At 52.8% G+C, this 27,082-nt stretch overlaps 1 protein-coding gene across 5 annotated transcripts in view; it reads right to left on the bottom strand.

Annotated features, from left to right (window-relative positions):
* KIDINS220 (kinase D interacting substrate 220) overlaps positions 1–27,082 on the bottom strand; it is a 124,304-nt gene that overhangs the window by 59,333 nt on the left and 37,889 nt on the right. For 4 of the 5 annotated variants that reach the window (XM_078873080.1, XM_078873077.1, XM_078873076.1 and 1 more), the window contains 18 exons: positions 26,339–26,437; positions 25,837–25,935; positions 24,924–25,022; positions 24,131–24,328; positions 23,086–23,184; positions 21,642–21,740; positions 19,850–19,948; positions 17,349–17,526; positions 15,784–15,948; positions 15,104–15,283; positions 13,412–13,577; positions 11,516–11,667; positions 10,201–10,499; positions 9,456–9,596; positions 7,931–8,186; positions 6,233–6,321; positions 5,272–5,419; positions 3,436–3,598 (listed from right to left, as the gene is read on the bottom strand). In XM_078873080.1, the coding sequence (XP_078729206.1) occupies positions 3,436–3,598; positions 5,272–5,419; positions 6,233–6,321; positions 7,931–8,186; positions 9,456–9,596; positions 10,201–10,499; positions 11,516–11,667; positions 13,412–13,577; positions 15,104–15,283; positions 15,784–15,948; positions 17,349–17,526; positions 19,850–19,948; positions 21,642–21,740; positions 23,086–23,184; positions 24,131–24,328; positions 24,924–25,022; positions 25,837–25,935; positions 26,339–26,437 (2,729 nt within the window). The remainder of the gene's footprint in view (positions 1–3,435; positions 3,599–5,271; positions 5,420–6,232; positions 6,322–7,930; positions 8,187–9,455; positions 9,597–10,200; positions 10,500–11,515; positions 11,668–13,411; positions 13,578–15,103; positions 15,284–15,783; positions 15,949–17,348; positions 17,527–19,849; positions 19,949–21,641; positions 21,741–23,085; positions 23,185–24,130; positions 24,329–24,923; positions 25,023–25,836; positions 25,936–26,338; positions 26,438–27,082) is intronic. The other variant, XM_078873078.1, reaches the window with a different exon arrangement.

Here is a 27,082-nt window from a genome sequence, read left to right on the forward strand (position 1 = left end):
CGTGATTTTTATTTTATTTTACTTTTATTAATTTTAATTTTTTACCTACGTGACTTTACCGAAAAAACCTAAGAATATGAATCCTTGTAGTCACAAAAGCTTCAAATCTAGGACTGTATAATCATCTCCGCTACACTACAAACGCAGCTCTTTATTAAGAAATGCTGGCATGTTATTTAAAAAAAGGATAAAAAAAACCATAGCCAATGCCTTATTTAATCAGAACACTTATTGAAACAAATGTTCTTTGTGTTACACAGCCGATACGTGAAACCACACTGTTTATATGCTGACTGTTCCACATTCTCCTCAGTGCGTGCCTGGCAGACTTATCAGCGTCACCGGCGCTTAAAAAAAAAATGTGTAACAGTGTTCAGTTAAAGCGGCACAATGGCACTGCAGAAAACGGCTGCTGCGGTTTTTTCTTCTGGATGCCAGAGATGTTTGCTGAAGATACAATGATGAATTGAGTTGACAAACAGACAAATCTGAATTCACTAAGGCAGGTTTTTTTTTTTATATATAATGGAGTTGGCTCAGAAACAACATTTGGCTTTTTTCCCCCTCAAATAGAAAATCCCACTCATGCCAAAAAGATCACGGATCTCCCTGATCCATTGAACAATGGGGGCAAGCAGGGGTGTAAATTCCACATTGCTGTGGCGGAGACCAGTCTCTCCGCAGGATGACCACTGCCGCAGCTGTAAATGTCGGATAACTAGCCCCAGAGGCAATGTTACACAATTAAGTGGCACGGTACAAATATGACAAATTCCGATTTTGGCATCATTTGACTTTGCATGAATGTGACACTCAACAAAGACCGTATTTTCAGATGTTCGAGCTATCGGCGGGGGGGGGGGGGTTGACACTTCCATTCCTCGCAGATGACGGTAATATCAGTGGGGAATTAGCCAAGCGCACCTTTCACCTGCAACAAATTCCATGACATCTTCCAAAAGAGCCATTCCGCGGCAATGTCACAGAACAGTGTGTGCACAAGTTACCCACACGGACAGAGCTGACTGAGTGGCTCAGAAGTCAGAGCACTGAGCTGGCTTCACTGAGACCGGACGGTGCAATCGAAAAAGCCACTTGTAATTAAACTAGCTTCTCAAGCAAAATCATCAGTTTCGTGTGCTTAAGAAGTAGGGGCATCGCACAAAATGTCACCCGTTTTATATTTTTGTTTCAGGCTAGCGTTACTGCTTTGCGCACCACTGCAAACGCAGCGTCACGTAATAATACGTTCTCAAGTGCAACGGTCGCTGCGTCTGAGCACCGTCACCAATGACTGCACAAAAGAGCAACTGCGCTCAAATTGGGTTCCTGTTACTTTAACTTGGACAAACTCCAACTGCGAGAATGAAGAAACATCGCTTCGATGGTGGTTTGACGGCAGGGGCGTTGGGTGGGGGGAGAGTGTGCGCTCGCTTCAACATTTCGCACTGGGAAGAGTCCAACTCGTTTCTAAGCCACGAGGGGTTTCCCGCCAAAAGCAACAACAAACATGCGGATGCGTTTGTTCTCGTGCAGGAATGACAACGCGTGCTCGTGCAAATCCTCCGTGTGTTGCGAGCAGACACGTATGGAGAGCGGTTATGAAGGGGGAAAAATGTCATCGTGTAAAAAAATGTTTTTGCCTTTTTGACATGCGGCTGCTTTGACATTCCATCAAGTATCGTTATTATACATGAAGTTCTCATATATGATGATCATGATGATAATTATGCCCTTCAGCAAGAGTCACAAGACCCTCTGTTCGGAGGGCCCTGCATAAACAATGTTTGGGCAATTCCTTTGATGAAAAATTTGAATGTATTGGCGGTACACCGGTGCACGCTACTAAAAAAAAAATCTACATTTGCACGATAATTCTTTATTTTCCTAAGAAAATCTCGCGGGGCCGTGGTGGTGATCCGTCAAAACCAGTTTTCGTGATATCGAAGCAGTCGGAAGGCGAACAGTCAGTTAAAATTCAGATTTTCGCACCGTTTCAGGAGGACCGGTGTGTTACGCTGCAGCCGTGTACCGCCAGCGCGTCCACTTGGTCAAATGTGGCATGAAACCCGGCCAGAGAACGCAAGGCCCGTCCGCACTTGCATTCCCACAGCGCCCCCTGCTGGGCGTCACGCCACGTGCATCCCGTCACGGTCCTTGGCAGTGAATCTCAACTTGTTTTAGTATGGCGGCCCCCCAACCCCCATCTTCCTCGCCCCCCCCCCCAAACCCATCAAGGTCACTGGTCCCCGTGACCCCAACCCCCCAACAACCCCGCCCATCCCCAGCTCCTGTGCCCATCCTCCCACGTGACTAAGGCCCGCCATATCTATAGAGATGTATGTTTGTCAAACTTATTTCGCACCCTTAGGTTTTATCGGTAAAGTCACGTAGGTAAAAAATAATTATAAAATAAATTAATAAATCACGACGTTTCGGAGGCAACACAAGTCTCCGTCTTCAGGTGGGACCGTCACAGCTAAATTTACTGTATCAAGTGAAAAGAAATCCAAAAGACAAGATCTTAAATACTAGTTAAGGGGAGGGGTTTCTTTTTTTACCTACGTGACTTTAGCGAAAAAACCTAAGAGTATGAATCCTTGCAGTCACGAAAGCTTCAAATCTAGAATAATTTCGCACCGTACGGAGCCAACTGTGCTAATCGGAGATGCGGGGGGGGGGGGGGAGGGACAACAACCTAAACACAAAAAGCAGTTCTAAATAGATGAGTTGTTAATCGAGATGATGATTTAAAGGCGCATAGCTCCGTGTGGCTTCCTAATATCGGAAGGAAAAGCGTTCCAGACGGCCGCAGAAGGGCATCTGAAAGCGCACGCCATGCGGTGATCGCCTTTGTTCGATGGCTCGCCGAAAGCCGCTGCTGCGAGGAAGACTGGCGTTTGCGTGATGGTTTATGCTCCTTGACGAGATCACGCCTCTAGCCAGCAGGTTGTGAGTAAGGTGTTAATTTCACGTTGTGTATAATTGTTTTGTTGCCTCGACGTGGCACCGATGTTCAAAATTTCCCCCGCACGGTATCCAAGCAGCCCCCACCTAAAGGGTTTACAAAACTTCCAGAACAACGGCTGAAAGAAGAGCAATTTGAGGGTGACGGTGAAGCGGGGGGGGGGGGGGGGGGATGATGCCCGGCTCACCTCGCCACGGAGGGGAGATGTTAACTACCTTGCCTTGTATACAAGATGTCGCGGGTTCGATCCCGACCCTGACGCCTGTATATTTGGAGTTTGCATGGCTCTCTCCCCGTGGTCACGTGGATTTTTCTCCGGGTCTTCCGGTTTTTTCCTCCACATTTAGAAACATGCGTTTAAAGCATTTGGCTGCTATAAATTTCCCCATTGATAAGCCACTTCATTGAGCCATCATTTGTGGCCAAGTCGCTCCTGAAAATAATGAAAAAACACATTTTGAGTTTACCTGTCGTAGACCATCTTGAGGGTGAGGTGGTCACCAACGCCTTCCACCTCCTCAAGGTAGAGCACCACCCAGGAGGTGCGGTAGGGCCACTGCTCCGTCATGTTGATCCACGTGGCCAGGCGGTCCCAGTTGAACTGCACCTGGTTGGCTCGCAACAGGCGCCCTGGTTGGCGCAGCGGGAGAGGGGGGGGCAGCAGCGCCGGCGGGGCTCGTTATCTTCGCAGCAGGCCGAAACGCGGCGCGCAATCCTTCTGGCCAAGTTGAGGCAGTGTGAATGATAATGAAAGCGGTGATTCGTCTTCTTGGTTCTTTCGGTAATATCACGTAGAAGGGAAATAATAAAATAATAAAAATAACACATAATAAAATAATTCTCACGACGTTTCGGCCACAACGCTGTCTCCCTGACAGACCTGGTCTTCACCTGAGGACGGCTGCTTGCGTTGTGGCCGAAACGTCGTGAGAATTATTTTATTATGTTTCATTTTTATTATTTTATTATTTCCCTTCTACGTGACTTTACCGAAAGAACCAAGAAGATGAATCCCTGCAGTCACGAAAGCTTTAAATCGAAAGCGGTGATGTTTTTTTCTCTTGGGTTTTATATTCATCATTCTACTCAACAAAAAAGTGAGTGGACTTGTGTATGCATGTTTGTATGTGAACTTCTTTCGCACCGTACGTAGACAACCGTGCAAGGCAGGCTAAGGTCAAGGGGTCACTAGGGACAATGCTTTGGACGGCACCACACATTGCCATCGCTTCCTTACAATTTCCCAGGGTTTTTTTTGGGGACGTTTCATTCCTTGGTCACCAATCTCCGGGTGCCCTTCCAATAACTGCTGGTAACCTGACCACTTCCTCCCTGCACACGTGTCCTATTCATCATGAAGCTCCTACGCACAAAAAAACTTAGAAAGGGTTTACGCCACAGTGTTCCATCCTCCGCAAAAATTCCAATCACCGCACCTGCAAGGCTATTTTACACGAATACAACCATTGTCTCTAAAGACTCATCTGTTAGCACTACAGTTGGACAACATCGGTGAGGTTAGCCCTTTGCCGTTCCGAGACATCTGCAAGTTTGCAAGGTGGGTCCCAGTTTACCGCTGAATCTCGGAACACGCAAGCCGGTTCGCGTTTATTTTATTTAGAGAGGCGTAGCGCCGCTGTTTTTAAAGACATTCTAATTCACGCAGAAAACTGTAGCGACACGACCTCACTCTACGATAGCTGGATGCAAAACTGTGCTCTTGCGGGAGCCTCGGAACCGGTCAACTCTTTTTATTTAGTTTTTTTATTCCGAATCCGTTTCGATGACGTACGTGTAAAAACTGATGACGTACACGTACATCATCGGAATGTGACAGGGTTAAGAAAGAAGTCTCTAAGTTCAACTGCTCTTGGGGCTCGCGCGATGCAGCCATGGCCGCGACAGCGGATGCGAGGCGAGCACGCGAGGTGACGAGTCGCACAATCGCACTGCGGTTGGGAACCGGGTCAGTTGGCGATTCCGCTTGGCTGCAGCGCGCTTTTAACGAGCGGCGGTCTTTTGTCCCTTGTGCGCGTGTGTGCGCGTGTGTGCGCGTGTGTGTTCGTGTGTGTGTGCGTGCGTGTGTGTGTGCATGTGTGTGCAGGTGGTGCATTAGCCAGTCATCTCGGTCATCTCAGTCAGTCAAGCCGTGGCACCTGGGTCTGCCCGGTGACCTCCTGCCAGCGGGCGTTCAACACTTCAGGTAGCCTCAAGGTGCACATGGCCTGGCACAAGCGTCGTGGTGACGTCACCGCCACTTAGTGGCGAATGGCGGTTGTTGTTGTTGTTGTGTGCAGGCTCACCGGTGAGGGACACGACATTGAGAAGCCTCCTCATCGTCTGAGGGTTGATATCGCTGAACCAGTCCTCCGTGACCAGCAGCTTGGAGAGGTCAAACGACATCTGCCGCGTCAACTGGCGTGCCATCTGCCGCCGCTTCAAGGTCTCCTGCTGCCGCGCGTGTCAGGCGAGGGAAAAAAAAGTGTTGAGGTGGCGACTGGCGCAATGGTAACAGACGAATAACCGTCACCAATTAATCCTGCGAGTCTCAAGGAGTGTCATAGCGAGGGTCATGCATTGGTCAAAGATTATTTTTCCCGTCCCAAAAGTATGTTAGCGAGCAAATCGATTCAGGTGCGTACAGCGGGCATGTGTGTAATGATCGATGCACTACACAATGCCAAGTACAACGATTATTACCAGCGTGTTATATTCTGAACCTCTCTATGCCGCGTGTTTCAATAAACTCCACATCTCTCGGTGTCTACTTCCTTAATGCGGATAACCCTCGAGGTGCATGACTGGAGTGGGGGTGGTCAATTAGTTTTGAGGAAGTGCTTTTGCGCGTGCCGGAAGAAATGAGAGTACCGGCTAAAGTACACGCGCTCCAAAGGATAACCACTCAAAAGAGTTCCGCACCTGGCCTCAAATCGCACCGCGCCCGGCAGGGAGGCGACATCACCTCTCGGTAGCGTAGCGGCCGTCCTTGTTGTGTGTCGATGTGTGTCCACACATAAGTGTGTACGTGCGTGTACGTGGGAAAATGTGCGCACAAGTGTGTTTATGTGTGTGTGTGTGTGTCTCTCTAAAAACATCGCCACGAGGGGGACAAAAGCGGCCGGGCGTGGTGCTGGCCACCCACCCCGTTCGTGTGCCGTTACGGCCCCCATAGGTGCTAGCTAACAGCACCCGCCCCAACAGTCTGTTAAGGCTATACGGGGATCTTTGTCTTTGTTTACGGTATTTGAGTCAGTGAGGTCATACCCGGCGGGTGAGGGAGACCTTGCTGCCAATCTTCGTGAGCTCCCCGAGGCTATGCTGGGACGGCTTCTGCTCCCCGTCATCAAACCAGGCTGCGGCCACACAACACACACGCACACACACGCACGCACGCAATCACACATACGCACGCACGCACGCAAGCACACGCACGCACGCACGCCGTTCAATATACACAGTTCCTATATAGCAGCGCGGTCCCAAAACTTTTGGCACCAAGGACCAATTTCGTGGAAGACAATTTTTTCACGGACCGGGACGGGGGGGGGGGGGTTCATCATTGGGTCTTTCCCCCTTTTCAAAGAAGCTCTCCGGCGACGTTTGTCTTATACTCATTGTGGCTACTAGGGGTTAGCAGCTTGTGGGCTTACCAACACTGTGACTGAGACAAGTGCGCAGTAAGGGAAAGAGGCACGGATGGATGTGGTCAATAATAAAACAATGGGGGCGGGCCACGCGTGGACTCACCGCTCTCACCTCCTGCTGCTGTGCGGCCCGGTTCCTAACAGGCCACGGACTGGTACCGGTCCGTGGCCCGGGGGTTGGTGACCCCTGCTATATAGAATACAGAAAGTATGTGTTCACTTGGGGGGTGGTTTTCGAATTTTTTTGGGGGGGGGGTCTTCTAAAACGATATTCAATTTGTGCTGAGAGCTACATACCACTCGTTCAGAAAGGACGTCATTATTCACGATTGTTGTTATACTCGCAGAACAGCCCGAGTCTCACGACTCATTGTCGGCAGGGCTCTTGAGCAGTTTCCATCGTAGGGGGCGAGGATTGCTACGTATGCATGTTGACCTTCTTAAGCACACACCGCACGTAGCCAACCATGCTCATCGGAGGTGTGGCGGAAGGACAACAAACTAAACGTAAAAGGCAGTTCGAAAGAAATTATTTTCAATCTAGATGATGATTTAAAAGTGCAGAGCTTCAGTGGCTTCCTAATATTGGAAGGAAAAGCATTCCAGACGGCTGCAGAAGCGCATCTGAAAGCGCGCGATGCGGTGACCGTGTTTGTTCGATGGCCAGCCAAAAGCCGCTGCGAGGATGACCGGAGTTCACGTGATGTTTTATACTCCTGGACGAGATCAGCAAGATAGCGTGGCTCATTTGTGCAAAGCACTTTGTGTGGAATTAGTGCGACCTTATAATTTATTAGTTCAGCAACCGGTAGCCGATGCAGCTCGGCAAGCACCGGACAGACACACAGTAGTCGTTGAAGCTTGCAGGAGCCAAGCATCACGACACGTGTCAAAAAATACACCGCACCAATTGAGGAATTTAAACGGAAAATGACTACATGTTAGAGAATAGCCTCGAAAAGGAGATATCCTCCTCAAAATATTCCAGTCAATCGCCGCTCATTCACACTCGATGGTACAATGTCTTACACGCCCCTCGACAGAGCTATTTGTCGCATGGTAATCAAACCGACACGTTTAAAACGCCCTCCGAGCAGGAAGAGACCAATTCAAGCGACGACAGACCAGACAAAAAAACAAGAAAAAAACCCAACGACGTTGTCCCCCTGCAGCCACTGCCTTCATCTCTCCCGGCATTGAGGTGTTTATCACACCGACAACAACAGGCACTTAATTTGAGGGCGGGCCCGGCCCTGGCGGAGGAGGTCCCCCGGACCGGTTCAAGCGCAAGCCTGGGGGGGGTGGGGGGGGAGCTCACCGACGGTGGCCTCGTGGCCGGGCACGTCGCCATTGGCGGCGGCGGGGCCAGCGGCCACGGCCAGCCGGCGGGCTATGGGTGGCCCGCGGTTGTTGAGGAAGAAAGGCAGGTGCACGACGTTGCGCATGTAGTCGTGCCCATTGATGTTGGAGTCGCGCAGCACGCTGTTCAGGTTCTGGTTGATGGCCTTGATGATGATGTGCGGGTCGCTCGCGAAGATCGAGATGAACGGCGCCTGCGAGAAGAGGATGCGCACCTGCGGTGGGGGGAGGGAGGTGTGGGTTGGAAAACGGCGCCGACGTCACCGCTTGCGTCGCCGCTTCATGCATCACCACGCGGGTGTATATATATCTTTTTATCTGTGTGTCGGGAGCTCGTTCAACCCCGCAAAGCCTCGCCCGTGCCTCGTGACTTTCTCAGAAGGATCCTGCCAAGTTTAGATGTGATGTGTTGAGTAAACGCATATAAACGTGTGTTCGAACACCAAAATAGAAACCTATTTGCAAGGCATATTATTTTTTCATCATTTCGATATACTGGAAAAAAAGGTCCCATAGATATAACTGCTAAACCCGAGCTATCATACTGTTCTGCCTTTTGGAGCACTCGCGTGACGAGGCCATAACCAAGGCGATCTCTGTAGTAGGCAATGCATATATGACCAGAGCATGTTTGTTTGCATGTTTTGCCACGAGTGTGTGTGGTTACTGCAGACTTCATGATTTGCAATAGGTATCTATTTGGTGTTTGAACACCCTAACACCTGTTTTATTGCCCGAAAGAGAAGAACACGCAAACTCCAAATATACAGCAGGCGTCAGGGTCGGGATCGAACCCACGACCTCCTGCATACCAGGCGAGGTAATTAACATCTCGCCACCGTGCTAGCGGGATCACAATGGCAAGATGAATAGAGGGATTAACTGGCTGCATAAGCTCCCAAACCAAGAATGTAACGTTTGAGTAAAGATCTCTGACCACGATTCCACTCATCAACAAACCCAGCAGTGTCGTTTGTGCTGTTGCCCTGGAGACCAGGAGATCGATGATTGATGTTCGGTCGCCGCATTGATAGCATCCATCGTGATTTCTCACTTAACAGTGGCATCGCGTGAAGACTCAGAGTGATGGGGAGTCCATGCATCGGAGCCATTCGCCACTAAGTGACGGTAACGTCAGCACGGCGCCTGTGCCAGGCCAGGTGCACTTTGAGGCCACGTGCACTTTGAGGCCACGTGATGTGTCGAAGGCTCTCTGCTGACAGAAGGCCACGGTACGAACCCAGGTGCAATGGATTAACCGACTGAGATGACTGGCAGATGCACCAGCTGTGCCCCCTACTGTGCCAACTCGCTGTGTTTAAGCCACTCGTTGTTGTGAGCGTCGTTCCTCTTGCCCTCCATTGTTGTTGTTGGGGTGACCCAGCGCTCCGACACATGCACACAATTGGCCTACGAGTTCTGGTGCTGCTAAAAGAAGCAGAGAGATTCGGCCTGAAGTGTTGAGAAACCAAAGATTGCCCCACCGTGTCCAGCATTTGTAGAACTCTGTCCTGCTCGCACGTGTCGAGCCCGTCCACGATCACCACCAGCCGGGTCTGGTACTGAGTGAACGAATCCAAGGTCTTCGTCATTTTGGCCATCAAATCCACCTCCGACTTCAGCACCTGCGGGCAAACACACGACCCCGGCACGCAGTTACACGCAACACGAGTGCAATGCACGCAAAACAGGCGGAGTCGCGGGGTCTGCCTGCTCACGCACACACGTGGCACATACACGCACAAAGATCACCCGGATACCCTGAACAGACTGTTGGGGCAAGTGTCGTTAGCGAGCATCTCTGAAGGCGCAGCACAGCATACGAGGGGGTGGGCGGCCAACACCACTCCCGATCGTCTTTGTCTCCCCAATGACGATATTTACACACTATACAAGGTAGTTATTTGAGGCTGAGTGGACCTACGGGAGGCCCAGGACCGGTTCAGGTAATCGTCACCAGTGTTGGCTGTGAGCGGGTCACCGGGTTTGTAGTGCAGCAATTACCCACACAACAACAACAACCACCATTCGCCACTAAGTGGCGGTGCTGTCACATCGGCGCTTGTGCCAGGCTATGTGCACTTTGAGGCCACGTGAAGTGTTTAACACCCGCTGGCAGGAGGTGACGGGACAGACCCAGGCGCCTTGGGTTGACTGACTGAGATGACCGGCAGACGCACAGTCACGAATTACCCGCGCACACACACGCACGCGCACACACGCACGCACCTTCATGAACCCCTCCATCTTGAGCTTGTTGTGCGAGGAAGCGGCGGCCGCCAGCAGCCGCTGGCGCTGCGAGCGCAGCAGAGAGACCAGCACCTGCCACGCCATGGGGGCCTTGGCCACAAGCGCCATCGCCACGACGGACGAGACGGCGATGAGTGCCCCGCGGAGACGCACGTCCGTGTGTGCCTCCACGGCCGCCAGCAGCACGACGAGCGCCACCACGCAGCCCAGCACCAGCGCCATGAGCAGCACCGACGGCAGGCAGCACGACTTCTTCCAGCGGCCCACTCCCTTCTTGCCTGCGCAGGGGGGCCGACCGACGGGGGTGGGCGCGTGGGGAGGGGGGGAGGGCGACGATCACGGGCGATGTGGAGAAAGACCCCCTCTGACCCTGCGCCAAATCCGTCGTAAACGTCACCCACCCCGCTAACGTTTCTCCCACCACCCCCCCCCCCCCCGTCCGACTCCACGCACGAATTCAAGATGTCGTGGAGTCGTGAGTTTAATGCACCGCGGCACAAACCGCCGCCCCGCGTCGCGAGGTTACGGTGGGCGAGACGGCGAACAGGCGGTGTGCCGAGCCACGCGTCACCCTCCCCAACTCGGGTTGTTGGTGCCGTTGACTTAGCGGCATTGTTTACGTTGAGGTGGTTGACCCGTTGAGCATCTTGCGTCTTGGGACGCATTTCGTTTTTAGACTCTGAACACGTTTCATTGGTACACTTGAAGACGATGTTGAGCCACGCGTGGCTGAAACCCCGGTTTAAACCCAGAGCCTCAGTGGCGCCAGGCCAATGTTGTGAAACAGCCTTAGCCCTCTGAGCTGCACAGCCACCAACTAAGTTCCATATATTTTTCCTGCATTTCAGAAGCCGGCTTAAATCTGTTACTCTCACATTTTAAACGAAACCATTTTTATTTCACCAGTTAAGGCCCATTGAGCTGTATTTGTATAGCTCTTATTCAGAAGCGACCTGTCCACAAATGATAGCTCACCGAAGTGGTTTATCACGTGGAAATTAATATCAGCCCAACACTCTAAACGCGTGTCGATTCTAAAAGTGGAGGGAAAAACAGGAGGACCCGGAGAAAAATCCACGAGAACACGGGGAGAACACGCAAACTCCAAATACAGGCATTGTCAGGGTCGGGATTAAACCCACGACCTCCCGTATACCAAGTGAGGCAGTTAACATCTCGCAAACACATCACTTCCCAAGATTAGAGAGTCGCGGTGGGAGAAGTAGCGCGAGAAAAGCGGGGTGGCCCGGAAGGGGGGGGGGGGCGGGCGGGGTGTGTGTCTGGCCGCGCTTGCCTTGAGTGTTCTCGGTGCGAAAGACTCGGTAAAGGCGCGTCACCAGGAAGCCGAACTCGCGCTCGCACGCGTCGCAGAGCGTGGCGACCATCTCCGCGATCGACGTCTCGCCGCCCACGCTCGTCAGCCGACTGTAGTCCGTGAATAGGAACCTGGTGGACACGGGCACATGGATGGTCTGTGTGAGAGGGCGAGCACATGGCAAATACAAAGATCCCCCATATAGCCTTAACAGACTGTAGGGGCAAGTGCTGTTGGCGAGCACCTACGAAGGCCGGCACGGCGCAAGAGGGGGTGGGTGGCCAGCACCACGCCCGACCACCTTTGTCTCCCCAATGGCGATGTTTTATACACCGCACTAGGTACTCCTTTGAGGCTGAGTTGACCTAGGAGAGGCCCAGGAGCAGTTCAGATAATCGTCATTGGTGTTGGCCAATGGTTCGTAGCGCAGCTCACTAACCGTTACACTACAAAGACAAAGATCCCCCATATAGCCTTAACAGACTGTAGGGGCAAGTGCTGTTGGCGAGCACCTATGAAGACCGGAACGGTACACGAGGGGGTGGGTGGCCAGCACCACGCCCGACCGCCTTTGTCTCCCTAGTGGCGATGTTCACACATCGCACCAGGTACTCATTTGAGGCTGAGTCGAGTCGACCTAGGGGAGGCCCGGGACCGGTTCAGATAATCGTCACTGGTGTTGGCCGTGAGCGGGAATCGAACCCGTGTCGCCGGGTTCATAGCGCAGCGCACTAACCGCGACACTACTGCTCCCCACACACACACACACTTAGCGATACCGCCGAGTAAGTCAACTTGATCGATGCGCTGTTGGGTTCAGTCAGTTGTAGGTATGTATATTGAACTTCTTTCGCACCGTACATAGCCAACTGTGCTAATCGGAGATTCAAGAAACTCGTAGAGGAGTTGGACAGACTTGAGCCACACTGTCGAAGCCTTGCGTCGGCTTACCAAGCGTGTAAGCCGGGGCTCCACCACTTTGCACGTTCAACTTGCTCGACTCGATCAAACAACTAGGACTGAACTCGGGACAGCGTCTACCGCTCTACCCGTCGAGGATCACTATGGACAAGACCAGTGCCACTAATCAACTAATAGAGACGCAACGACAAACGTGAGTGAACTTCACAGTTCATATCATCAACTTTTTGTCCAGAATTCGCTTTGGGCCAACAACTCTTTCCCATGCTGTGCTTCTGCAATGAGGGGCACCGCTGAGCGCCGCAGTGGCAAGATGTCATCTCCCTCGCCTGATGTACAGGAGGTCGTGGTTTCGATCCCAACCCTGACGCCTGCTGTATATTTGGAGTTTGCATGTTCTCCCCGTGGTCGCATGGATTTTTCTCCGGGTCCTCTGGTTTTTCCCTCGGAATACTCTAAAATGCCTTTAAAATATTTGGTTGCTATAAAATTTCCACGTGATAAACCACTTTATTGAGCTATCATTTGTGATCAGGGCCCTTCTGAAAAAGCACTATATAGCTGAGTGGGCCTTACCTGGTAACATAAACATTTTTTAAGTTCAGTTTCATCCAGTGGTGGATAGATCACGGCCGAGGTTGACGCTACCTTGCTTAGCCCTCCCTCGCCATGTATGTATGTTGAAATTCTTTCGCACCACACATAGCCAACCGTGCTAATAGGAGGTGCGGGGGGAAGGACAACAAACTAAACACAAAAATCAGTTCTAAAAAAATTAGTTTTCAATGTAGATGATTTAAACGTGCAAGGCTCCAGTGGCTTCCTATTATCAGAAAGAAGAGCGTTTCAGACGGCCGCAGAAGCGCATCTGAAAGCGCGCGAGCGATGTGGTGGTGACCGTCCATTGTTCGATGGCTGACTTGCTGCCCCCTTGCCCCGCCCGAGTCAACTCACCTGACGGGCAGAGCCCGCGTGGTCTGCTCGGGCAGCTCGGGAGGGTTGGTGAACACGAGCTGCAACAGCAGCTCCACGTAGCACAGCTGCCGTGCCAGCCACGTGCTCGCCAGCCACGCCCACGTCCACCCCTCGCGCTCCTGCTGCCCTCCAAAGTAGACGACCACTGCGGGGGGGAGGGGGCGGCGGGGTGAGGTGCAGCAGGCAAAGAGTTCAGTAAGGGAATGAATGAACGAGTGAGCAAATAATTGGGTGACCGAGCGGGCGACCGAGCGAGCGGGGCGACCGAGCGAGCGACTGAGTGGGTGGGTAGGTGGGTGGGTGGGTGGCAGGGTGAGTAAGGCAGTGGTTGGCTGCCGTGCGTGCGTGAGTGACCGAACAAGCGAGTGCATGGGTGGTTGAAAGTGTGAGAAAGGTAGTGAGTGCATGAGCGAGCGAGCAAGCCATTGCAAGTCAGTGCATAAGTGAGTGAGTAAGCGACTTAGTGAGGCACAGAAAAGGCTCAGAAGCATCAAACAAATTCACTGGCTCGTTTAACTTGCTCAGAAAAGTCAGTTGCACAAAGATGTCTCAATATTTGTCAATCGCTTAATTGTAAAAATCAAACGACACAAATAACAAATATAATTTATCAAGTTATAAACTAAATTGAAAAGGTTAAATCCCAAGCTCATATGAGCGTGGGATCGCCACTCATTGCGAAGGGCGGCGCTGCGCGAGAAGTGAACGTCCCTTACCCCTTGACCTGTCCCTCGGGAGGAAAACCACCGGGGGGACTTTTCACGAAGCAGTACCTATTTTATACACTTCGGCGAGATGATTAAAATGGACTGGGTGAACAGCTGAATGGAATTCTGGCCGGTGAAATGTTCTGTTTGTAACTGGCGTTTGGTACATGTGCAAGTAAGTATATATATTTTAGTCTCAAAATGACGTAAACACACAAACATAATGTGGGAGCAAAAGGCCCCGGAAAAAAAGTTAGTTACAGGTGCACGTAAGATCTATATTTTTCGATTTAAAGCTTTCGTGACTGCAGGGATTCATATTCTTGGTTCTTTTGGTAAAGTTACGTAGAAGGGAAATAATAAGAAAATGTAATACATTTTCTTGCTGTGGTTTTCACACCTGATGATTGCTTGTGTTGCAATCGAAACGTCGTGATAATTTTATTGTTTTATTTTTTATTATTTTATTATTTCCCTTCTACGTGACTTTACCGAAAAAACCAAGAATATCTATATTTTTGTCTAACAAAAAGACAAAGATCCCCCATATAGCCTGTAACAGACTGTAGGGGCAAGTGTTGCTAGTGAGCACCTATGAAGGCCGGCACGGCACACGAGGGGGTGGGTGTTCAACACCAAGCCCGGCCGCCTTTGTCTCCCTCGTGGCGATGTTTACACATCGGACCAAGTACTCATTTGAGGCTGAATAGACCTAGGGAAGGCCCGGGACCGGTTCAGATAATCGTCACCGGTGTTGGCCGTGAGCGAGAATCGAACCCGGGACGCCAGGCTCGTAGCGCAGCGCACTAACCGCTACACGACCGTCTAACACTCACATAAAGACACACGAATCGGGAAAAAAAGGCAGTACAAACGCAACGTAGGAGCGAGAGGCGCCAGCAGAAAGTGAGGTGTGCCGCCGTGGGCACATCGCTGAGTCCGGCGACGCTGCAGCGACGCTCACCGAGGAAGATGTAGAAGAGGGCCAGGAGGCTGAAGGCCACGGCGAGGCCCAGGTTGGGGTCGACGGTGACGGCGAGCACGAGGCCCAGGACGGACGCGAAGGCCAGCGTCAGCATGACCAGCAGCCAGGAGAAGCGCAGCAGAGGCTCGATCTCCTGGCCCGCAAACGTCTTCATCTCGTCTGTGGCGCGGCGGAGACAAGGGCGCGCCCGCGCACTCGTGAGGTGGACGCACGCGCGAGACAAAGGTCCCCCCCAACCCGCAAACTCGACCCTCCGTCCGGCCGAGCGCTGTCACAGCGAGCGCCGATGAAAGCCAGCACGGCGCACGGGGCGGTGGGCAGTCAGGCGGCACAACGCCCCGGCCGCCTCTCTCCCCCCGGCGGTGACGTTGGTGCACCGCACCCGGTACCCATCGAGGCGGAGTTGGCCTAGGGCAGTGTTCTTCACTAATTTTCAGGGGGGAGTGGGGTGAGGGGGCCACACTTTCGCCGATAAGACATCAGCATGAGGGCCGCCGCATATTTGAAACCGATGGGTTTGACGGCGCGACGGGGGTGTGTCAGGGGCAGTGCTAAAGGGCCCCAGAGGGCCGCCAGTGGCCCGCGTAGGCCTTGCAACAAAAAACACGAGCCGGGGGGGAGGACGCCCTGGGAGAGGTCGCGAGCGGCAGGGCCGATACCTTCGAGTTTCTTGAGCAGAAAGGACTTGCCGCTGCCCCACTGAGCGTAGAGGCCCACGCAGATGGGCGGCTGCATGGTGGGCTCGCTGAGGATGTCGGCAAGCGCACTGCTGTAGAGGTCGTAGCCCAGCATGTCGCCGTCCGCCTCGTTCGGGGACAGGTGCCCTGCACGCACGCACGCACGCACGCGTATGTATGTACTGTATGTATCTATGCTGAACTGTTTTCGCACCGTACGCAGCCAACCGTGCTAATCAGAAGTGCGGGGGGAAGGACAACAGACTAAACTCAAAAAGCAATTCTGAAGAAATTAGTTTTCAATCGAGATGATGATTTAAAAGTGCATAGCTTCAGAAACCCCCGCACGCGTTGTACCGCACTTGTGTGCATACCTCAATAAAAACTGTATGTTAAAAAAAGAAAAGTGCATAGCTCCAGTGGCTACCTAATATCGGTAGAGCATTCCAGACGGCCGCAGAAGGGCATCTGAAAGTATGCACAATGCGGCGACTGCCTTTGTTCGATGGCCAGCAAAAATCCGCTGCTGCGAACGTGACCGGAGCTCGTGCGATGGTGTATGCTCCTTGACGAGACGAGCAAAGCTATTGTAGTTCATCTTCTTGGTTCTTTCGGTAAAGTCACGTAGAAGGGAAGTAGTGTAAATGCGATTGGTATTACCTTAGAGTCGCGGCATCTCTTCAGAAAGGTGAGAGACTCGATTAGCTGAGCCTTCTTATCACGGAGCTTGTTGAAGGCTCTTAAAGTTTTATGGAATCCCACCCCGTAGTGGCGGTTAAATTTCGATTTAAAGCTTTCGTGACTGCAGGGATTCATCTTCTTGGTTCTTTCGGTAAAGAGATGCCGCGACTCTAAGGTAATACCAATCGCATTTACACTACTTCCCTTCTACGTGACTTTACCGAAAGAACCAAGAAGATGAATCCCTGCAGTCACGAAAGCTTTAAATCGAAATTTAACCGCCACTACGGGGTGGGATTCCATAAAACTTTAAGAGCCTTCAACAAGCTCCATGATAAGAAGGCTTAGCTCAGGGGTCGGCAACCAAAATAACAAGAAGAGCCATTTCTTTCCAATTCGGTACAAAATTCAGTATTTCAAGAGCCGCAATGCATCTGAGTACATACTGTACATACGTACATATCGTCAAGAAGCAGCCCGTAAAGAGCTGCATGCGGCTCCGGAGCCGTAGGTTGCCGACCCCTGGCTTAGCTAATCGAGTCTCTCACCTTTCTGAAGAGATGCCGCGACTCTAAGGTAATACCAATCGCATTTACACTACTTCCCTTCTACGTGACTTTACCGAAAGAACCAAGAAGATGAATCCCTGCAGTCACGAAAGCTTTAAATCGAAACTATTGTGGTTCATTTGCGGCAAGAAACGATCTGCGTGCAACGAGTGTGACCTTGGCTTTTCAGCCACTCGAGGCCGCTACATTCACTGCGGACGAACAGAGCCGACGCGTACGCAAGCACTTTCAAATTCACCCAGACACATAAGCGTTCGTACAAAAAAAACAACGAAAGGGTAAGACAGCGGCGCTCACGTGCTCCGAAGATCTGCGTGAGGATGCTCTTGTGGTGGCCGCAGTCGATGTTGTAGGGCGTCTCGCCCGCCTTGTTGGGCCGGTAGAGCAGCCGGCCGTCCTTGGGGTTGCGCAGGAGCAGTTCGGCCAGCTTGCGGCTGCGTCCGCGGATCGCGATGTGCAGCGACGTGTCCCCGTTCTGGCATGCCCAGTTCCGGCCCGACGGCACCGCCGTTAGCCACCGCCGTTAGCCACCGCTGTTAGCCATTGGCGTTAGCCACCGCCGTTAGCCACCGCCGTTAGCCATTGGCGTTAGCCACCGCCGTTATCCATTGGCGTTAGCCACCGCCGTTAGCCATTGGCGTTAGCCACCGCCGTTAGCCACCGCCGTTAGCCATTGGCGTTAGCCACCGCCGTTAGCCACCGCTGTTAGCCATTGGCGTTAGCCACCGCCGTTAGCCACCGCCGTTAGCCATTGGCGTTAGCCACCGCCGTTAGCCACCGCTGTTAGCCATTGGCGTTAGCCACCGCCGTTAGCCACCGCTGTTAGCCATTGGCGTTAGCCACCGCCGTTAGCCACCGCCGTTAGCCACCGCCGTTAGCCATTGGCGTTAGCCACCGCTGTTAGCCACCGCCGTTAGCCACCGCCGTTAGCCATTGGCGTTAGCCACCGCCGTTAGCCACTGCTGTTAGCCATTGGCGTTAGCCACCGCCGTTAGCCACTGCTGTTAGCCATTGGCGTTAGCCACCGCCGTTAGCCACCGCCGTTAGCCATTGGCGTTAGCCATTGGCGTTAGCCACCGCCGTTAGCCACCGCCGTTAGCCACCGCCGTTAGCCATTGGCGTTAGCCACCGCTGTTAGCCACCGCCGTTAGCCACCGCCGTTAGCCATTGGCGTTAGCCACCGCCGTTAGCCACTGCTGTTAGCCATTGGCGTTAGCCACCGCCGTTAGCCACCGCCGTTAGCCATTGGCGTTAGCCATTGGCGTTAGCCACCGCCGTTAGCCACTGCCGTTAGCCATTGGCGTTAGCCACCGCCGTTAGCCACCGCCGTTAGCCATTGGCGTTAGCCATTGGCGTTAGCCATTGGCGTTAGCCACCGCCGTTAGCCATTGGCGTTAGCCACCGCCGTTAGCCATTGGCGTTAGCCACCGCCGTTAGCCATTGGCGTTAGCCATTGGCGTTAGCCACCGCCGTTAGCCATTGGCGTTAGCCACCGCCGTTAGCCATTGGCGTTAGCCACCGCCGTTAGCCATTGGCGTTAGCCATTGGCGTTAGCCACCGCCGTTAGCCATTGGCGTTAGCCACCGCCGTTAGCCATTGGCGTTAGCCATTGGCGTTAGCCACCGCCGTTAACCATTGGCGTTAGCCACCGCCGTTAGCCATTGGCGTTAGCCATTGGCGTTAGCCACCGCCGTTAGCCATTGGCGTTAGCCATTGGCGTTAGCCACTGCCGTTAGCCATTGGCGTTAGCCACCGCCGTGAGCCATTGGCGTTAGCCATTGGCGTTAGCCATTGGCGTTAGCCACCGCCGTTAGCCACCGCCGTTAGCCATTGGCGTTAGCCACCGCCGTTAGCCATTGGCGTTAGCCATTGGCGTTAGCCACCGCCGTTAGCCATTGGCGTTAGCCATTGGCGTTAGCCACTGCCGTTAGCCATTGGCGTTAGCCACCGCCGTGAGCCATTGGCGTTAGCCATTGGCGTTAGCCATTGGCGTTAGCCACCGCCGTTAGCCACCGCCGTTAGCCATTGGCGTTAGCCACCGCCGTTAGCCATTGGCGTTAGCCATTGGCGTTAGCCACCGCCGTTAGCCATTGGCGTTAGCCATTGGCGTTAGCCACTGCCGTTAGCCATTGGCGTTAGCCACCGCCGTGAGCCATTGGCGTTAGCCATTGGCGTTAGCCATTGGCGTTAGCCACCGCCGTTAGCCACCGCCGTTAGCCATTGGCGTTAGCCACCGCCGTTAGCCATTGGCGTTAACCATTGGCGTTAGCCACCGCCGTTAGCCATTGGCGTTAGCCATTGGCGTTAGCCACCGCCGTTAGCCATTGGCGTTAGCCACTGCCGTTAGCCATTGGCGTTAGCCACCGCCGTTAGCCATTGGCGTTAGCCATTGGCGTTAGCCATTGGCGTTAGCCACCGCCGTTAGCCACCGCCATTAGCCATTGGCGTTAGCCATTGGCGTTAGCCATTGGCGTTAGCCATTGGCGTTAGCCACCGCCACGAAGGCGCGTGGGGCGACGCGTCGATTCGCCGACTCGAACAGGCTCACACGCTCACGGTGTGGTCGTCAAATCGTGCATGCGATCATCATGATGCGTTATTTATGCACATTAAGATCCGAAATCATGCAACTGCCTCGCTGTTCCAATGTCAATACCCGACTCCTGACCCCCAAGGTCAGCTCCGAAGGTAATTTATCCGACCTCTGGGTGCCCCTCTAACGCCCGACTTGGGTGACCTGCCCACCTCCCCCCACCGCCACCCTGCACGCACGAGCGCCTGGCACACACGGTACTCGCCTTGTCGGCAGCAGAAACCTTGGCGTTCTTGTTCAGCAGCAGCTGGACGATGTCAACATTCCTCATCTTGGTGGCCTTGATGAGAGGCGTATCGCCATCCTGCCAACAGAGACAACAACGGAGCTCCCTTATCCCGTGCAGATGCAGCAGCAATTCAGTGACTAACGCTCACAATCGGGCGGTTTCGGTCAACGTACGCCAATCGTTTAATAATAGAACTCCGTTTATCATTATTTGGCGATACTAGAGTGGAAGATGGGAGCCTCCACGCGGCCCACTCTGTTAAGTGAGAAATCACGGGATGCCTTCAAAGCGGCGAGCGAACATCGATCTCTCGCTCTCAAGAGCAACAACAACACAAGCCACGCCGACGCGCCAGATGGGCCCCCGGGACAAGGATCCTCCAACTGAACATTGAGGGGCTCTCCCGGGCGAAGTGAGATTATCTCGCAAACATAATCAAAAAGGAGACATCACAGCGATACACTCCGCTACACCCGACGCCATTATCTGCCTTGACCACCTGAATGTGAAATTGTAGTGATTGCTCTGCATCTACATCGGCCTTCTGAAAGAAGAAGAAGATTTGGCAACACTGCGTTGGCATTGGTGCACGAGCGCAAATAACAACAAAACTCAACAAATATCACCGAGTAATGCGTTGAGTTTATTTAATCCACAACCAACTTAGCCATGACACCTATCATCCAGGTCGTCTGACCAATCCACATTTCATTCCGGAAGTTTGGTATTGGTTCATCCCGGAATTTTGGGATTGACTCATCCCGCTGCCCGTGACATTACGGATAGTAATAATATAAACGTGGATACTGCGAGTTTCATTCAAATAAAGGGAACAACCTTCCAGTTATCATTTTTGCAATGAATAAGAGGAGATGAGTTTACACTTCAACGGAAGATCTGCAATTTGCAGCTGAGGGGAGTTAGGATGAGTATTTGTATTGAAACCCCGTGCGCTATATCTGCACCCCTGGTGAACGAGTTGTGACGACACCCAGTGCCGTCTTCCCGGAATGAGAAGAAACGCATTGTAAATGTATTGTAAATGTATTGTAAATGTATTGTAAATGTATTGTAAATGCATTGTAAATCTTGACTTAAAGCTTTCGTGACTGCAGGAATTCATATTCTTTGGGTCTTTCGGTAAAGCCACGTAGATAGACCCTTGGGCTACACCCATCTCAAACCTTTATAACACCCTCTGCCTTAGCAGTGCTCCCCGCCATATCTTTCCTGCCTCAGCAGCTCTCCCGCTATATTTTTCACCTGACGACGATTGCTTGTGTTGCGATCAAAACGTTACTTTTCTATCTACGTGGCTTTACCAAAAGACCCAAAGAATATGCATTGTAAATGTATTGTCATTCATCGGGTGTCAACATTACATTGCTAAGCAGCGAATCAGGCCGCGGGGTTAATCACCGAGCCCTGCCATGCGCGGCAGTCCAGGATGCCAGTCAAGAACGCAAATTTTAACGCAGAGACGCTTCGACAGCGACACCGACAGATTTGTTATACAGGTAGAGTACATTGTACGTGAACCGGCGGTGTGAACCGTTGAATTATTTACGTATCTACCCGTGTGTTCGACTGGGTGTTAAATTCACCGTAAAAATACACATCTGGCGCAAGCGTCGGTACGCGTTTGCTACGTACGTGCTAATCGACAGTGTGGACCCGCAGTGCCAACGAGAGGTTCCACATCCTCAAGGGGTATTCCGAGGTATCATTTTTTGTTTGCAAACCAACGGAAGCGCGGCATCCACCTCACCTTCGTGTGGATCTCAGTGTCGGGGTTGCACTCGAGGATGTCACACACGATGGTGGAGTTTCCCTTCTCCACGGCCCAGTACAGCGCGGTCTTGTTTTCCTGTCCCCCACGCACATCAAATAAAAAGATTACACCGTATATAGCCTCAACAGACTACTGGGGCAAGTGCAGTTAGCGAGCAGCACCTATGAAAGGCCGGCACGGCACACTAGGGGGTGGGTGGCCAGCACCGCGCACGGCAGCTTTAGTATCCCCAGTGGCGATGTTTACACACCGCACCGGGGTACAAATTTGAGGCTGAGTCGACCTAGGGAAAGCCGCGGACCGGTTCAGATATACATCGCCGATGTTGGCAGTGAGCGGGAATCGAACTCGGGACGCTGGTTTCATCGCGTAGTGCGCTAACCGCTACACTACCGCTCCCCCAGCAGACTGTTGGAGCAAGTTCTGTTAGCGAGTATACACACACACACACTGATTTAGCGACAGATCGACTGGGCAGCTAGGACCCTGTCCGACCAAGCCCTGTGCATTCCACAGAAGAGGCAGCAGAGGAAAAACGGCGAGCAATAATCAAATTAGCGGAGGTAACTGGTGGTGTCAGTTACTGGGGCAGAGGACACGGATGGAGATGAGAAGGGAGGGCTCACAGGTGAAGAGTAAATGGACGATTCGTTTTTTTCCCACAATTAAAGTGAAACAACAAATAAGTATTCGGCGCATGCGACAGACAACGTGCTGCATGGTGCGGAGTTCCGGCCTCAACGAGGATACGAGCCAAGTGAGGTGTGCGGGCTGGGGTGTGTGTGGGGGTGTGGTGTGAAGTGTCCCACATTGTGGTGGGGGGGATGAAGAGGGGGGAGATGAGTGGGTTGCTGATGGGGGGTGAGGGGGGGGACGTGTTGTGAGGCAGGGGGCCAGCTTACTGTGTGATGTAATCGAGGGGGTCCGTCAAGGATTTTAAAGATGGCGAGAGCAATACTTTAGTCAATCCCTGATTGGATGTGGAACTGGTGGAGGAGATGAGCTCAAGATGCCATCATGGCCAAAGCCGTTGATACCTCAACCGCAGCTCACCAATTCAGTTTTCCCTCCATGAGATGAAGCACCACAGTACCGAGATGTTAACTACCTCTGACGCCCGTATATTTGGAGTCTGCATGTTTTCCCCGTGGTTGGATGGTGATTTCTCCGGGTACTCTGCTTTTTCCCCTCAACATTTTAGAATCAACGCACGTCTAGAGTATTTGGCTGCTATAAATTTCCATGCGCTTCTGAAAAAGAGCTATATAGCTCAGTGGGCCTCACCTGCTAAAATAAAAATGAGTTTAGTTTTAGTTTAGAAAGGCCTTCAAGATCTGCTGCCCTAACCGTGTCCCACCACCTGGCACGAGTGGGGCGAGAGATGCGAAGCATGGGCTAACGGTAGCGCCCTGTGCCTCACCGCTCCACGGACGTCCACGTCAGCCAGCTTCCCCACCAGCGCCCGCACGATGTCCGGGTGGCCGCCCTTCACCGCCCAGATCAGCACCGTGTCCCCGTGCTGTACAACAAAGAAAGCCTTAACATACTTTTGGGGCAAGTGCTGTTAGCAAGCGCCTACGAAGGCCGGCACGGCACACGAGCGGGTGGGTGGCCAACACCATGCCGGGCCGCCTTTGTCTCCCTCGTGGCGATGTTTACACCCTGCACCAGTTACTCATTTTGAGGCCGAGTCGACCTAGGGGAGGCCCATGACCGGTTCAGATAATCGTCACTGGTGTTGCCGTGAGTGGCAATCGAACCCGGGTCACCGGGCTCTTAGCGCGGCACGCTAACCACTGCGGCACCGCCACACCAGTTGTACAGCACACACGTGCACACACACACACACATGCATAAAGCCAGCTGTCCTGCAAGAACAGCACACTACCCCAACATCAAACACCGCTTCTCCACCAGCGCAAGACTTCTGAATCTGGCAAGGTACCAAGTAGGGCCAGGGGCGATGCTTGCGACTCCTGTGATGTGTGTGACGTCAGCGACTCGGCTCGGCTTCTGCAGTGGAAAAACGCGAGCGCGTTTTTTCCACTCATAGCTAGTTATTTTATCATTCCCAAATGGATGATGGGTTAAGTCAATCCCGAATAAGGTCATGAACTGGCCAGATTCACTCTTCAGAAACAACAAATTATTTTCTAATTATTTTCACGTTGTTTGTTGTTGTAGTTTTGGCAAAACACAACGCATTCAAGCGACACCCAATACCGAGGCACTGCACGGTGTGCGTGCACCAACGTGTGCGGACGATAGGGGGCGGACCCGTGCATCAAATCGGTCGACGAACACCGACTATGAATGAACGCCACGTCGAACCGAAACCGCGTTCGCACACCGCTTGTGCGCGGTTGGGGGGGGGGGGGAAGGGGGGGGTGGGGGTTCAGGCGCCACCCCGCACGCGGCCGCTCGAGGAACCCGCTTTCGATTGGCGTGTCGCGTGTCCGGCGCACCCGGTCGGGCGTGTTGACGTAGGCGCCGGCGTCCAGCAGGTCCCGAGCGATCTCCGTTTTGCCCTCCTTGGCGGCGATCATGAGCGCCGAGTTGCCGTCCTTGTCGGTGAGGTTCACGTCGGGCTCCTTGGTGAGCAGCTCCTCCACGACGCTCTCAAAGCCGCCCCTCACCGCCGCGATCAGCGCCGTCATCGAGTTCTGCAGCACAAAGACAAAGATCCGCACCACCCCCCCCCCCCCCCGGTGGAGCCTTTAACACACAGCGCTGTCGGCAAGCACTTGTGAAGGCCGCCTTTGTCTCCCCTGTGCTGATGTTTTTTTTCCCCACCGCACCAAGTACTGATTTGAGGCTGTGTTGACCTAGGGGAAGCCCGGGACTTGTTCAGATTGAACTCGGGTCGCCGAGATTCGTAGCTCAGCCCACTAACCAAGACTTTTTTTTACTAAACTACTATTTGTATTTTACCAGGGAAAGCCCACTGACCTACATAGCTCTTTTTCAGAAGTGACCTGGCCACAAAAGATAGCTTAACTAAGTGGCTTATCATGGGGAAATTTATAGCAGCCAAATTCTATAAACGCATTCTAAATGTAGGGAGAAAAACCAAAGGACCCGGAGAAAAATCCACGCGACCACGATGAGAACATGCAAACTCCAAATATACAGCAGCAGGCATCAGGGTCGGGATCGAACCCACGACCTCCTGCGTAGCAGGCGAGGGGGGGTAACATCTCGCCACCGCGGCGCCCGCACTTGCAGACACGCAAGCGAGGCTGGAGCGCAGTTACGCACCGCGCCAACTTGATTGACGTCCGCAGAATGCTGCAGGAGCAGCTGCACCGACTCCAGGTGGCCTTTCCGGGCCGCCCAGATCAGAGGCGTCGTGCCGTACTGAAGAGACACGGAGACACGCAACAGGAGCGGAGAGTGCGCATGCGTCAGTTGTGGGCAGCAGACACCAGAGCAGCCAAATGATATATAAAATATAAATAGTGCCCAAACTCTTCGACACAGGAGCCCTACAAGGGTTCATTGGCTGAAGACAAGTCCAAAAAAGAAGACAACATTTTGAAAAGTTGTTTTTCTGAATCAAATTTCACAACAGCTTAAATATATGATCACAAAATCACCAAAGCTGGCAGCCCTGGCAATACACACACACAACTGAAACATTCCAATTTAAAATCCTAACTCGTACCTCCAGTGGTTACCAAAATGGCTTTTAATTTCCCTTCCTTTCACTGGGCCCGGTTGTCTACTGTGCGAGGGTGCTATTGTGGTATACATCGAGACATGGCTGTATCTGTCAATGCTTCACTACGTAATAGAGACCCATAATGCACAGCCAACGCACGAATAAACAACAGCAGCAGCAGCATCTCTCTTTTTCAGCCCAAGTTGGCAGCTCCGCAAATTGGAGGCTGGGAACATGTCGTATAATTCGCCTGTGTTGTGGTGGTGGCTGTGGTGGTAGTGGTAATGATGGGAATGGAAGTGGAAGTGATGGCAGTGATGATGGCGATGGTGGTGGCAGTAGTGTTGGTGGCAGTGATGGTGGCGACGGCAGTGGTGGTAATAGTGGTGGTGGAAGTGTGTGTGGTAGTGGTAATGGTGGTGGCGGCGGCGGCAATGGCGGTGGTGATGGCGGGGGTGGTTGCGATGGTGGCGGTGGCCGTGATGGCTGTGATGTCGGTGCTGGTGGCACCTTGTCACAGCAGTTGCTCTTGGAGCCGGCGTTGAGCAGCATATTGACGATCTCGTTGTGGCCACGTCCCGCTGCCCACGTCACGGGGTACATGCTGAACTGTGGGGAGCAGGGGGGCGGCGCGCGGTGGCAATGTCAAAAATCGTGCCACACCATCAGCAAATTTCAAGACTCCAGCGGCGACGGTCGAACCGCCTTCACGGGGCTAAGCGTTAGGAGTGCATCGATGGATCAATAGGAACAGATGTTTGGGAGTCACCGCACAGGCATCAAATTACGAGTGTGAAAATAAATAATTCATGATGCATGCAAACTTCATGAAAATTATACAAACACGTTACCTTTAGGCTTATGGGATCAATGAGACGCGACACCACGCGAGACAGAATCTTTGACACAGAAAACACATCGAAACTAAACAACACAACGAACGCATTAAATTGCATCGCTTCGATCCCACTAATCACGTCACACTTCGAACCGCCCCTCTCCCCAGACCCACCTGCCCGGCGACATTGGGGTTGGCTTTGTGATCCAGCAGCAGCCTTGCCACGTCCGTGCGTCCCTTGTAGGCCGCCCACATGAGCGCCGTCCAGCCGCCCTAACACGCCGCCGACACAGATTCAGAGTCGCGACGCGGGGCACGGCGGTCAGGGGTTCTGGGCTACGATGAGGACTCGGTTCGGGGGAAATCGCTACTTTTATGTTTTCGTAATATTTCAATCGCGACATTGATCGGTCGGGGGGGGGGGGGGTACAGAAACTTTGCGGAGCTTAGTCCCAAACGCTGTGCACATGAAGTTTGGAGGAGTAAGGTGGAGATTGGGCGAGCGGGGTGTATTTTTATATGGGAAGGTGAGGGCAAAAAGACCTCAAGAAAGAAAGAGGAGTGGGGGGAAATTAAGGGGGGGGGGGTGGGGTAGCGGGGAACGGTGGAGGGGGGGTTGCTGTTAAAGGCCGCATCGATTCACTCGCAAAGTGTTCAATGAACTGCGACGATTCGAGTTCACGACGGGATTCAAGAATCGATTCTTTTGTGAACGTTATTTTGTCATACTGCGTTGGCAGTGTTGCACGAGCATAAATAACAACACAAAAACAAACGCATTTCTCAATAGCACAGTGTCTACTGCCTCCCTGGATTGGTTGAACAAACGCAGTGTTCAACGACAACGCAATTCGACACTCTTGCTTTTCTCACCCTGCCATTCGCCACCACCACCGTGCACTATCGTTTGTGTGGTAT

This window comes from Lampetra fluviatilis, chromosome 2 (genome assembly GCF_964198595.1).
Source record: "Lampetra fluviatilis chromosome 2, kcLamFluv1.1, whole genome shotgun sequence".
Lineage (NCBI taxonomy): Eukaryota > Metazoa > Chordata > Hyperoartia > Petromyzontiformes > Petromyzontidae > Lampetra > Lampetra fluviatilis.